Source organism: Culicoides brevitarsis, chromosome 3 (genome assembly GCF_036172545.1).
Source record: "Culicoides brevitarsis isolate CSIRO-B50_1 chromosome 3, AGI_CSIRO_Cbre_v1, whole genome shotgun sequence".
In the NCBI taxonomy this organism is placed as follows: domain Eukaryota; kingdom Metazoa; phylum Arthropoda; class Insecta; order Diptera; family Ceratopogonidae; genus Culicoides; species Culicoides brevitarsis.
In genome coordinates this window covers 16,209,654-16,223,860 of record NC_087087.1, presented here as the reverse complement: position 1 = coordinate 16,223,860, position 14,207 = coordinate 16,209,654, and the positions used below count along the sequence as shown (strand labels likewise).

The 14,207-nt window shown below is 31.7% G+C and overlaps 1 protein-coding gene across 1 annotated transcript; it reads right to left on the bottom strand.

The window, feature by feature from the left end:
* Positions 1-4,183: 4,183 nt before the first annotated feature.
* On the bottom strand, positions 4,184-8,240 carry LOC134835249 (hypodermin-A-like). Its single transcript, XM_063850119.1, has 4 exons — positions 8,149-8,240; positions 7,424-8,090; positions 4,655-4,796; positions 4,184-4,248 (listed from the first exon to the last, which is right to left on the bottom strand). Exons 1-4 carry the CDS (start codon positions 8,238-8,240, stop codon positions 4,184-4,186), a joined length of 966 nt encoding a protein of 321 aa, XP_063706189.1.
* Between the last annotated feature and the right edge of the window lie 5,967 nt (positions 8,241-14,207).

The following is a 14,207-nucleotide window of genomic DNA, read 5'->3' as shown; positions in this document are numbered from 1 at the left end:
GAAATCTTTTAACAGTTTTTTTTTAATTTTTCGAAAGTTTTTAAATTTTTAATATTTAAATTTTATTTTCTTCCAAACAAAAATTTATAAATTTTAAAAAAATTTTAAAAATTAAAAATTAATTTTTTAACTAAACAAATTAATTTATTTTAATTTAAAATTAAATAATAATTAAAATTTTTTGAATTAAAAATAATAATAACTTTTTTTAATTTTTCAGATTATTTTACTAAAAAAAGAAAAATATTTAAAAATTTTAATTAATTTTTTTTTAAATTTAAATTATTTAAAATAAAATTTATCATTTTAATTATTTAATAATAATATTTTATTTATTTCATTTTAAAAACTCAAATTTTTTATTTAATTTTTCTCATTTATAAAAAAATTTAAAATTTTTATTTAAGTTAAGTTTATGTAGATTTTGAAAAAATTTTCGTTCTGTTTCGTTATTTCCATTTTTAAATAATTTTTGACTTTTTCTTAGAATTTTTTCTTAGGTTTTTCAAGAATTCTGTAAATTTTTGAATTTTTTCTATTATTATTTTTTGTTTCAAAATTGCTAAAATTTTGCAATAATTCTTCATTTTTATTTATTGCCTCACAAAAATTAGTATTCCAACGAAATAAAATTGAAATTAACTCAATAACCAATTCAAGTTTACGATCTCATTTTCGTTTATGTCACAACCAGCAATTTCTTAATATCTCTCTGTTCTTCAGAGACTTTTAAACTTTTCTCCCTTGACATCTTCAAATTCGCGTGTGTGTAAAAAGATAAATACAGTAACAACATAATTACAATTTTCAAGCGAATTAGCGTCTATCATCATCATCATTTGTAAATTTGCATAATTTCTCCACATTAGAGCGCAATTAACGTCATTTCATTAGAAATTTATGACAAAAATTTCCCTCCAAGGACCTTTTTCGAGATATCTTCTTCATTATTTAACATTCCACTAGTTCATAAATGATTTTTCAATACACTATAAACTGCATGCGAGCATAAAAGTCCAATAATCGCATCAAATTTATGTTCAAAATAATGATAGCGAGTATCACTTCCCCCTCTTACCTAACGACGAGTTGTCGTCGTCGTCATCGGGAAGAAATCTTAAAAATAAAATAAAATATAAGATGGGAAAAACTACCATAAAACACTCTCTGGCACATTAAAAATGCCTTTGCAAGATTCTACTGCCGGTATTTGGTGTACACACGAGTCTCCCCCTTTTATTTCCTTTTCCTCATAGTGCGATTCCTATTCTGCGCATTGTCGTTTAGGAACCTTACGGATGGAAAATGGATGAGATTGAACTCTTCTTGAGGCTTAATAAGGGATCAGATTAACCTTTTAGAAGTCAATATGACCTTGAATTGACCTTGAGTAGACCTCTTAAGCGCGAAATTGACCCTTAAGGAATTTATTTGACCCCTTAGGAGGCAAGTTGACCTCTTTGGAATAAAATAGACCCCTTAGGAGACAACATGACCTTGACTTGACCTTAAATGGACCTCTTAAGTGCTAAATTGACCCTTTAAGAATCTAATTGACTCCTTAGGAGTCAAATTGACCCTAAATCCTTTTAGATGTTAATTTAATTCCTTAAGGAGTCAATTTTTCTCTTAAAAAGTCTATTTAAGGTCAAGTCAAGGTCATATTGGCTCCTAAGAAGTCTATTATACTCCAAAACAGACTTCTTTGGAGATAGTCATCCGCAAACTCAAAAAATTCAAAAGGTTCATTTCATCCTTAAAGAGATAAATTTGATCCTTTTTGGGGAATCTCGTTTCATAAAGGATCAAATTTATTTCTTAAAGGATGAAATAAACCTCTTGAAGTAATATTGTTTTTGGATGACCAACTCCAAAAGAGATTAAGTAAATTTCTTATGGGTCAGATTGACCCCTTAAACGAACTTTATGATCCCTTAATGCCTGAAGCTTTATCCTTCAATACTCAAGGGATCATCAAAATCGTTGAAGTGGTCAACCCAACCTACTTCCTCAAGGGACCAATCTCGCCCGTTTTTTATCCATAGGGAAAATTTTTCGTACAAAGTGATGATTTTATGATTCAAACAAAAAAAACGAACTCTCAGGATGCTGTTCTAAACAAACATGGATGGAGTTTTCTAACAAAAACTTCTCCCCATCGGTTTATATTTCGGTAGTTTTGTGTGCTTTGGTTACTTGTGTGCGTGCGTCTACCCTCCTCCTTATCACAGAAAACATCGGTGAATGGAAAGTTTACCATGTCGCATCGTGTTTATAGAAGGAAATTACGTTGACGGAAAGTTATGAGATTAGACGTTTTCTTTACTTTTGACATAAACACAGATGTTCCCGTTCACAAAAAAAAATGTATGACTCATCCGGTGCGAAAAGTGTCATTAAAATAATTGCAAAAAGTGCATTTTTCTTGTTAGAATTTAATTTTTCTGTGTGGAAACAAGTGGTTGACTCAATAACTTACCGACCTAAATTTTTGCGTGTCTTTGTCTCTTTTTTTTAACGACTTTCAAAGGGACACTTATGCAGATTTTTATGGTATTTACTTTGCTGAATTGTATTTGCGTTACGAACATGCGACATGTGTAAAGCGGTGACGAAACAATGACACACAAAGTCTATTATAACACGATGAAAGGGAAAACATGTGGGAAAAAATATGAAAAATATGCTGCAAATATTGAGTGCGAAAATCAAAAGACATGCAGAAAAGCACGTTCCTATGTGTCATTAACGCGTATGATTTAAAGGCACTCATTAAAGTGTCTCTTACATTTTTTTTTTTACTTTCGCTTTATTTAATTTTTCCTCAGTAAGAATTTAAGTCACCCGAGGGTGCTTTTGAAACTTTTTTACGTGTCATTTGAAGGTAATTTCGTTAATTATGGATGTCAAAAAGTTTGTGTCCTTTTTAGAGGACATTGGGCGATGCTAAAAGTTTTAGCAAGAGACTAATCGTGTCGCAAAAGGGACGTTTATGACCTTTTTTGATGAATTTTTATAAAGCTGAAGTGCGATATTGGAAGTTAAAGAGTCTGTCTAATTTTAAAGCGAAGAGCTGAAGATTTTCTAAGAGCTGAAAATGTTTTAAGAGCTGAAGATTATCTAAAAGCTGAAAATCTTTTAAGAGCTGAAGATTTTCTAAGAGCTGAAAATCTTTTAAGAGCTGAAGATTTTCTAAGAGCTGAAAATCTTTTAAGAGCTGAAGATTTTCTAAGAGCTGAAAATCTTTTAAAAACTGAAGATTTTCTAAGAGCTGAAAATCTTTTAAGAGCTGAAGATTATCTAAAAGCTGAAAATCTTTTAAGAGCTGAAGATTTTATAAGAGCTGAAAATCTTTTAAGAGCTGAAGATTTTCTAAAAGCTGAAAATCTTTGAAGAGCTGAATATTTTTTTGAAGGCTAAAAAAAAGCTAAAGATTTTCTAAGAGCTGAAAATCTTTTAAGAGCTAAAGATTTTCTAAAAGCTGAAAATCTTTTAAGAGCTGAAGATTTTCTAAGAGCTGAAAATCTTTTAAAAACTGAAGATTTTCTAAGAGCTGAAAATCTTTTAAGAGCTGAAGATTTTCTAAGAGCTGAAAATTTAAAAAAAAAATGAAGATTTTCTAAAAACTGAAATCTATGAAGAGCTGAAGATTTTCTAAAAGCTGAAAATCTTTTAAGAGCTGAAGATTTTCTAAGAGCTGAAAATCTTTTAAGAGCTGAAGATTTTCTAAGAGCTGAAAATCTTTTAAGAGCTGAAGATTTTCTAAGAGCTGAAAATCTTTTAAGAGCTGAAGATTTTCTAAGAGCTGAAAATCTTTTAAGAGCTGAAGATTTTCTAAGAGCTGAAAATCTTTTAAGAGCTGAAGATTTTTTAAAAGCTTAAAACTGTCAACTTTAGCTAATTTTGTTTAAAAACCACTTTCATGATAAACTTTCCATTCCACAAAAACCACTTTCATGATAAACTTTCCATTCCACAAAAAAAAATTTTTCACAAAACTTCACACGTCATAACTCCGCCATAAACTAATGATACACCAAGGTTCGCTCATGAATTATTCATTGAAAACTGCTCTCCAAACTGCAGTTGCATTTGCAAAAAGAGCATTCGACCATCTGCTGTTCGTCATCAAGTAGCAACGAGTAGCAGAACGAAATTTCCATTTATCGCTTTATTTTTGTTTTTATTGCACCGAAAGCCATCGCGTATTGTTGGCAACCGCATATAAACACACGAAAGAGACGAGCACTAATACAATAAGAAAATTGTTGAAAATTTTATTTTATCTGCGAAACGTCTATATTGTTATTGCTTCTACGATATGAGGCTCTATGTTGTTGCTACGTGCACAAGTCTACAAATTTCTCTCAATATCAAGGACTTTGCCATCGCTGACAAAAGAAATTCTACCGCTAGACTAATGCGAGACTGTGGCGTGGTTCATCCTAGTCGTGTTTTTATGTGCCTGAGAGATGCAATTTTTTATTTCAATGTCGAGTCGTCGTCGTCGACAACGACAGACAATAGCGATACTAGAACAGTGCATATGTCGGGTTTAAACATTTTTTTTGTACAGGCAACTAAGTGGGGGTGTTAATATGAGGAAGGGCACGAAAAGTTTTGACAAAGCAGAGTTTTTTTTTTCGTTACTTACCAAATTTACTGTTTCCATTAGGTTTATGCTCGGGAGTATCCTTGACGCCTAGCGGTTCAAGTTCTACGTCGTCTTGTGCCGCAACTTTATAGTCCGCTCGTCGATTCATCTTGCTTTCGGAAACCGAGCAACATAGCATTTGCTAGAAAAAATGTATCAAAAGACGACGTTTTTGTTTTTTTTTTTGAGTGGACGAGAAGAGGATGAGACGACAAAGTTTTCACTAAAATATTATTGTTTGATGATAAATGACTGGAGATTCTTCTTGGCTAGGTTTTTAATTTTTTTTAGTGACAATGAGTCTGAAAAGAAACAAAAAAATATGTCTAGTTAGTTTTCTTTTTTTCTAAAGAACAAAGAAAAATATAAAAATTTGTCAATCAGGATAAAAAAGGATGAAACCGCTTTTCAATTACTTTAACCACGTGGTTCTTTAATTTTTCAAACCACGTGGTTATTTAAGCAGCTTATATTTTTAACCACGTGGTTTCTGAATTTGGTTATTCAAAATACGAGACTTTTTAAACCACGTGGTTTGACACAATTTATTAATTTTTTGCAAACCACGTGGGTTCTTTAATTTTTAAACCGACCACGTGTTTGTTTTTTAAACCACGTGGTTAATTAAGTTACCTAACTTTGTTTTAAAAATGCTACCTTAATAACCACATGGTTTAACAAAAAAAAAACAAAATACCACGTGGTTAAATAAGTAACCTTGACATTTCAAACCACGTGGTTTATTTCAATTTTCTACCTTGACCGCCAATCTAGACATTTTTTCTTCGAAATGCACCAAAATTAAGTAGAAAACAAAAGGAAATCCTTCAGATTAATTAAAAACCAGAATCGCCATGACAAAAAAAAATGCGCAGAACGAAATTAATCAATCCTAAAAGGTTTCATAGTATGTCGTATGTAAATTGTTACAAAGAAAAACATCATTTATCAACTCATTCACCGGATTAAATATTCATTCATTTCCATAGATTTTCATTTTTATTACACTCATTGGCACGTCACAAGTTTAATGACCTTCCAAAACTTTTTATTTCCGTGTTTTTCGGGAAATCTTGTTACTCAAATTAAATTTCTCTCAATGAACATCAACATGAAATCGGAAAAAAGAGAATTCAGCTGGTATTAAATAACCAACGAGAGAGATATGCGAAACAATGGCAGGCAACGAGAATGACATCATGCATAAATAATGAAAGAAAGCGACATGACAAAAAAAGATAAAAAAAAAAAGTATTAAATTGGGATGAGGTTCTACCGAGCACAACAAGGACTTGTTGAACATGAGAAACAAGAGAAAGAGGTTCAGCCTATTTTGTGTCGAGAAAATGGCGAAACAGGAGCATGAAATGACGATGATCATTATTGTTATTGCAAGCAGAATAGACAAAAGAGATGGCAAAAGAGATAATAAAGACATCGATAATGGAGACAGAATTGGAATAGCAATTGATAGAATGACGTTAAATGACCATCGTCTCGGGTAATGAAGTTAAATGTTGTAAATGACGAAGTTGATCGTTTCATGCATGCAAAAATTTATCAAGATTGGACATTGATTAAAGAACTGATTTCATTCTTCTGAATATTGACTTATCATTTTTTGAGACAAAGACAGGGTCGAAATTTTTTTACTCTGCTTTACCCTATGGGCGAAAAACTGGTCAGATTGATTCCTTAAGGGATCCGGTGATCTCTTAAGGGATCAACCTGATCGCCTTTCGAGTTGATCTTTCAAAAGGTCATTTTGGTCCCTTAAGAGGTCAATATGATCCCTAGAAATAAATTGACCTCTGAAAGGGATCAAATTGACCTCTTAAGGGTTCATATTGATCACTTGAAAGACTCAATTTTCAGGATCTGCGGATGAGCAACTCAAAAGAGGATCAGGTTGATTCTTCAAGGGATCAAATTGACTCATGAGGGGTCAACCTGATCTCTTAAGGGATCAATCTGAACCGTTTTTCGCCCATTTCTAGTTACAAAACAAGGATATTGTACTTCAATTTGACCTATCGCTTATGGCATACTTGGTCCAGTAAAAGGACAGATACAAAAAAAATTTTAGGGACGACATTTAAATAATTTTTCTGTTCTCCTTCAAAAAACTGGCAATTATCGGAAGGGCGTCGAGCTTCTTGCATCCAAGGATGTTACATATGGGGATGTTTTTGTCGATTCCTACTTGTTGTAGTTTGGATGCCAGGTTTCTTATCAGTGACAGTCCCAAAGAATATGATCGATCGTTTCGTAGCTCCTTCCGCAGTCGCACTTTGGCGATCCTACGATTGCGATGCGGTTTAGATGGTCGTTGATGCGGTTTGTGATGAGCAAGGTCACAAATACTTTCAGTCGAAAAAAAAGAGAACTAAAAGCTTTTACTCAAGTAAAGATTGAAGTCAAAATTAAAAGCTTAATTTTTCCAAAAATAACATTTTTTCATTGTGATTTTTAGAAAAATAAAGTTTTTAATTTTGATACTTACTTAATCAAAAGTTTTTAGTTTTCTTTTTTTTTTCGTTTGAAAGTATTTTCGACCTTGGAAGTATAAATTCTGGAAAAAGAATCTTTGACGTTGAAGCAGAAAAAAATATCTGTTGTTAAGCAAATTCAAGATCCTCAATTCAAAGATCAATCTATGGAGTGTCTCACGAAAATATTTTAGATGAATTCAAATTAATTCTTCAGTTTATTCAACAATGAATACACAAAAAGTATAAAATGTCACGATGGCTTACATGTCAGATTTACGTATTCAGCAACAAATCCACGGATTGCTGAAACTCTTGTGTAAACTCCTGGATAAATGGGAGATGCACATTCTGCACCAAATGACACAATACCTATTAGTTTTCCGTTATACGTCAATGGACCGCCAGAATCTCCCTGACACGAATCCTTCCCTAATGCCCATGCACAAATCATATTGTAAAATATCCTTTTTGGTGAACGACACTTATTATTTGGTATAATATTGACAGTGACTTGTCGTAAGTTTTGAGGTGCCGACGACGGAACTCCAGGTATCGTTCGACCCCATCCACTAACGACTGCTTGTGCATAATCCGGAATAATAAAGTACGAGTCAGCTAGTGGTATGCATCCAACATTGAGTCTACCAGAGTCATACATATGCCCATGTATTAGAGCGACATCATTTTGATGTGTGCGTGGATTATAATTCGGGTGAATTTCTATCCACCACGCAGCAGTAGTTACTCCACCTTTGTCACGGTGTGTAGATCCAACATGAACTGCGTAATGCCAATGTTCTTCTGGTAGTTCAATACAGTGAGCTGCCGTCAAAGCGTAAAGCACATGTATTACCACAGCTCCACATATTTGGGTAAAGACTCCATTTTTGATATACAATAGTCCAGCTTGAAACGGTCGATCCTTAATGTTGACTTCCTGACCACTATTGAAATTTTACAGCTTTTGAGTTTATAAAAAAATTTGAAATGCTTCATTCTTACCCGATAATACGACGATCTTTGAAATCAGATGTATTAGTTGGACTACTTGCTACTTCCGTAGCAAGAAAAATAATTATCAAAAAATTTAACATTTTCAAGTCTGACTCTGAGCCAAGAATAAGTAAAAAACTAAGATGATCATCTTTTTATACTCTCAGATTTTTGAGACAGATACTTTTGAAACAAAGGCTTGCAATCTTAAAAAAAAAACAAATAATTTTAAAAAGATAAAAAAAAATGGGATAAATGAAGAAAGTAAAATTGCGATGTATGGAAATATAGCAATTTAATCTAGGCGCCATCCATTTATCGGAAGTTTGCGTCTAAGTTTCCGTGGATTTCGACGAAGGGGGACAAAAAGCAAAAAAAATACACGTCGCATAAATTTCTATAGTTAAGATTTTTTGTTTCAATTTTTAAAAAATATTTAAGTGCTTCAAAATTTTTTGATCTGTTTTTCAACTTACTGAGTACATATGTACAATTTTTCACAAATTCCCATATAAATTTGAGCTAATTTTTAACAATTTTTCTTGAAAAAGGGGGGGGGAGATTTTTTCTAAAAAGTACGTCGTAAATTAGGGGGGGTCTTTAAATTCCGACGGTTTCCGATTATAGGGGGGGTGGGGGTCAAAAAACCTCCCTTTTTATACGACGCCGTAAATGGATGGCGCCCTAATTTATCAGCGCGCGATAAATGTCTTTCTTTATAAAACAAACAAGAGCAAAAAAAAATGCACAATTATTCAGCATTTTACTAAGCCACGAAATAAAGTAGGTCACGATTCAAATATATAACCTTATCAGTCATTTACTCTTTTATCAGCTCTCTAAATTTTCTTTTTTTTTAATTTTGTCGCAAATATCCGTTGTTTGGTTTAAAATATCTTCAACAATTGTATTTTGCCATTAGCGTTAATTTCCGTTCTTCGTTAATTTAAAGGCCATTCCTTCAATTTATGTCAATATGCATCGACATCCTTACCATTAAATACAAAAAAAATCAGGATATCTATTTTTATTGTTATGATTATTTTCCTCTCTTGCACGAACAACAAATGACGACAATAACAACTACCTGCCAATTCTTTCGCATCCGTTCATTAATATTTAACTCCTTAAGTGCAGTTAAATTAGTTACATGTGACCTGATTTGCTTCCTGTGTCACTCAAATATTCCCGAATTTATTTATTTACCAACACACGAAAATTTTTTTGGTGTATTTGTGTTCACTAATTTCTCAGTTGTGCCTTGCCTCTCCAATCAACGATTCGGTTCCAATCAATATCGCATGAATTTATGAATATCAATCAGTTTCAGTTACCATAACACAGACATACACCCGAGTGCCGAAGAGCAGTAGCAGCAGCAGCAGAAGCAGTGAGTATGAATAAAATCGATATTTGCGTTATTTACGTTTATTTAACTAAACTCTCTTTTCATTTTTCGGAATACACGTTGCATGGTTAAAAAATTCCGAACGAACGTGCATGGCAAAATTAAATCATTCATTCGCTCACTGCTCTGGACTACAACGTGAATTGGAAATTGGTTGAGGTGAGTTATCAATAAATATAATTTAGGGTGATGCAACGAGGGAGAATGTTTCCTGTTATACTTCAACGAAAGCTGATTAATGGTAAGTTTTGATGATCAGTTCCAAACTTTACTTTTGGTTTTAGCAGAAAGTACTTTTAGCCCATCGTTGAAGCCACGAGATATTGGGAAGATGATGGAAGAAATCTATCAAGTCATGTGAATTCATTTGTACCATGCAGATCTTTAAGAAAACCCAAGAGTTACTTAATGAGTAGTTGTTGCTTGTGAATGTGAAGATCTCCGAAGGAGAGATTCATTACAGAGACTGGCAGCAATTTATCCGTTGGAATCTGGAACTCTACAAACAAAAATTTGCAAAGAAAGATTTCGGTATTTTATTGGACAATCGATATGACAATTCTTATTTATTTATTTATCGTATGATTTCAAAAATTGTATCATTTAGAGGAAACAGTTCATTTTTAAAGTTTCAAATTCATAAGCCAATTGATAGATTCAGGGCTCAAATCTTTTAAATCTTGAACATCGCCATCGAATTTAAGCAAAGGACATTCCATCATTATGTGTTATGTTGTTTGTGTGACGACTCCACAAGGGCAAGCAGGACTTTCAACATAATTCCATTTTTGAAGTCGATAGTTGCAGCATTCGTGTGTAGTTCGCAATCTGTTGAGGTTACAAAAAGATGGGAGATCATTGTAGAGGTTAATACCTTTATGGAGGAAGCTATTTCGAAGGTAGTTGGTTTTCGAGGCCGGTATCCTCAGGAGAGACATTCTCCTTGTCTCCCTGTCGTGAATTTGAGACGCAGTTGTCATTGAAATAGGGAGCCTGGCAAGAGAGTTCCTGATTTTGTGTGCAGTCATTACGAAGCTCATGTCTATAACTGATTTCAGTTTCGGAATGCCGTATTTCCTGTATATCTGATCAGTAGACAAGCCATCGTTCCTGTATTCCTTCCAGAAAACATATCGTATCGCCTTGTTTTGAAGCCTTGCCAACTTAGAGAGGGGACTTTGTAGCGCAGATCCCCAAATATCGGACATGTATGTCAAGTGTGTGTGAAAGTGTGCATAATAAACACTCAATTTTGTCTTTTCCAATGCTTCTATGGAGCGGACTTTCTCAGCATAGCCAGTATTGGAAACAACCTCGACTTAAGGCACCTAAAGTAATCATTCCATAAAAGATGCTCATTTAAAGTGAGCCCAAGATACTCAAAGGAATCGTTCAATTTGTTTTTCATTGACACAAATAGGCGGGATCTGAACATTCTTGCCCTTAGGAGTGATCACCATGCACTTGTTTACTAATCAAAGAAGGTATCCTACATAAATTTCCTTAAGATACTTCAAAAGAATTCGGTCTGCTTCGCTAAAATTTACTGCCGCTTCAAATGACCCAGGACTTTCGAGAAACAACTGATGGCGAGATAATGTTTACTCAATGCGAATATCATAACTTTTGCATAAGCAATTTTCATATCATCCCATTACTCTTTAGTGCTGGATGGTTCTTTATTTGCCTTTTGAAAGATTTAGATGAAATAAAATTCTTGAAATTTGTACCACTGATCGATTAAATTTACCTAAAGGTTCTACAGTTTTCCACTTAATTCCTCTTTTGGATTTTTTTCAACTTTTACTAAGCTTTTATCTTTAAATTTAAACTAATTTTGACTTATTTTTAATCAAAAGCACTAACTCAACATTTTCACATCGAAAAATTTCACAAAAAGTGAAACAAATTCATTAATTGCTCCCGCCTCACGTCTATAGCCAATAACGATTATAGCACATTGATGAAATAAATCGTCGAAAATGGATTGCTTACCTAATGAAACGATGATTCCCTGTAGTGTAAAGTGTAGATTTTTGCTAAATTCCTACTTTTTTTCTATAGATGTAGAGACACAGAAATGCACTTTTTTAGCTATTTTAAAAATTGACACTTTGAGAAAGCACTTTTTCTTTGAATTTCTTATCGTTTCACTTTTACTTTATTTTTTAAAATTATTGAGAGATGTATCACTCAACCCCTCCGTGTCTGGTTCAATATTCGCAATGAATGTTACACCATTAATATTTAATGTAATATTTTTTCTAAATGTTGCGAACGTGTCTCTTCACTTTTTTTCCCTTTTTTTTATCAAGATTGTCTTTTTACGTAATTTCTTTTGGCTAAAATCTGTTGAAAAGTCGATGAGAAGCTCCGAATCCAGTAGAAATGGCAGAAAAGGCACAACTACTCGAAAAAAAAGTCTCGAACGCAGAAAAATGGAAGAACTAAAACGAACCGAAAAACGCGAAAATTCGTCTTTGTTTCGAACACAAAATCCAACTAAAAAAAGTATTTTTTTTTGCTTCACTTTTGTTTGACCTCTAGTGGTAGTAGTTACGAGCCACCGATCAGCGTTACCGATAACGAAGAACTAACGAGACTTTTGCTGCGAAATAACTGAATGAAACACACTTTTTCCGATTAGAATTTTCGTCAAAATTCGAGGCGAACCGAATAAATGTAGAAAAATATCCTTAGACAAACTATTACACCGTGTCACAATAACACAAAGTTCGTATTTATTATAAAGGCTACTGCTACAATAATTTCCACAGTATGCGCTCCTCCGTGACAACAACAAACGAAAATGCCGAACGCACACAAACACACACTCACACAATGTGCATTAAGGGGGGTTGTCTGTCGCATGGCGGCGCGTAGATACATACGGGAAAATCAGATGAGATATATACGAACGCGCGCCGCACCACGACAAAGACAAACGGCATGTAAAAGGACTCCCGCTTACTTTCACAATTTATCATAGAATTTGATCGGAAAAGTTTTTCCTTGCGTTTGTGTGTGTGTGTGAGTGAATTTTGTTTCGACACAAAAGAGAACGAAAAAGAGCGCAAAGCGAGAGAAAGAGAGGAAAATTGAGGAAAATTATTATCAATAAAAGGACCTTTGAACGAAGTTTTGCGTAGAGCAGGAATTTTAGTTGAGGGTGCATTAATGTTTTTTTTATCAAGTAGGCAGGAGTGGTTTTTAAGAATTATTTTGAATTTTGACGCACAATTTTAAAAAAATTCAAATAAATTAAAATTATTTTTAAAGTTAATATTAAATTAAATTCAAACTATTTTTTAAAAAATCTAATTAAAATTAAATTTTTATTTCAAGTTTTTAACTTTGAATTTTTTTTCTAAATTAAATCAAAGTTGACTAAATTTGTATAAAAATCAGGATCGATAAAACTTTAAGCTTTAGTAAAAGTCAATTTTAATTTGACTCAAGTCAATTCATTTGATTAATTCGGAAAATTTTTCCAAAAAAAAATTTTTTTTTTCAAAAATTTGAGCAAAAAGTCAAAAAGTAATTGACTTTTTACTCGTTCTTCAACTTGAGCTTAAGGAAAAAGCCTATTAAGTCTAAATATTTTTTACTTTTACTCAAGACAAAGTTTAAGCCTTAAAAAGTAAAAAGTCAAAAGTAAAAGTCGAAAGTTTTTTCGACCCTGATAAAAATTATAAGAATTCAAAAATTTAAAATAAAAAACTTAAAAAAATTTACAAAGTTCCAACCAACAAAAAAATTAAATTTGAAAAAATTTTTATAAAAAAAATAATTGATTTAAAATAAAAATTTAATGAATTTATTGAAAAATTATTAACAATAAATTTTTGAATAAAATAAAAATTCGAAGAACTAGCTGATTTTTATTAAAAGTTTTTAGATTTTTATAAAATAATTTTCAAAAATTTTCAAGAATTTATTTTATTTATTATTTTTTTTTTTTTTGAAAAATATTAATTAAAAATGACAAAAATTATCAAATTTGAAGTAAAAAAAATTGAAAATTAACCAATTTCTTTAAAAAAAAGTTATTAAAACAGAATTAAAATTGGATTTTTTTTCAAATTTTCAACCAAAAATATCAAAATTGAAATTTTTAAATCAAATATTACCCAAATTGACAAGTTTTAAATGATTAAAATACAATATTTCGCAAAAATTTATTGTTTTAAATCAGAAAATTATCGAAAAAAAATGTAAAATTTTTATTTTAATCAAAAATTTCAAAAATTGTTTTTTTAATTTGATTTTTACTTAAAAACTTTCAAATTTTTTTTTATTATTTACGAGTTATTTTTACGAAAAATTTCAGAACTTACTTCATTTTATTTTTTTCATTTCCAGAATTTTTTTAAATTTTATTAAAAAATTACTAAACTTGAAAAATTTTGATAAAAACAACAAAAAAAAATTCAAATTTGTACTCAGGAGTAAAAAAATTTCGAAAAATCGATGAAGTTCAATCAAAAATGCCCGAAATTGACGAATTTTTAATTGAAATTACAAATTTAAAAATAAATTGTGATTCAAAAGAATTAATTTTAGGAAAAAAATATCACGAAACAACTAAAAATCAATAAAATTCTACCGAAAATATTTAAAAAATCCAAATTCAGTCAAAAACATCAAAAATTCATAAAAA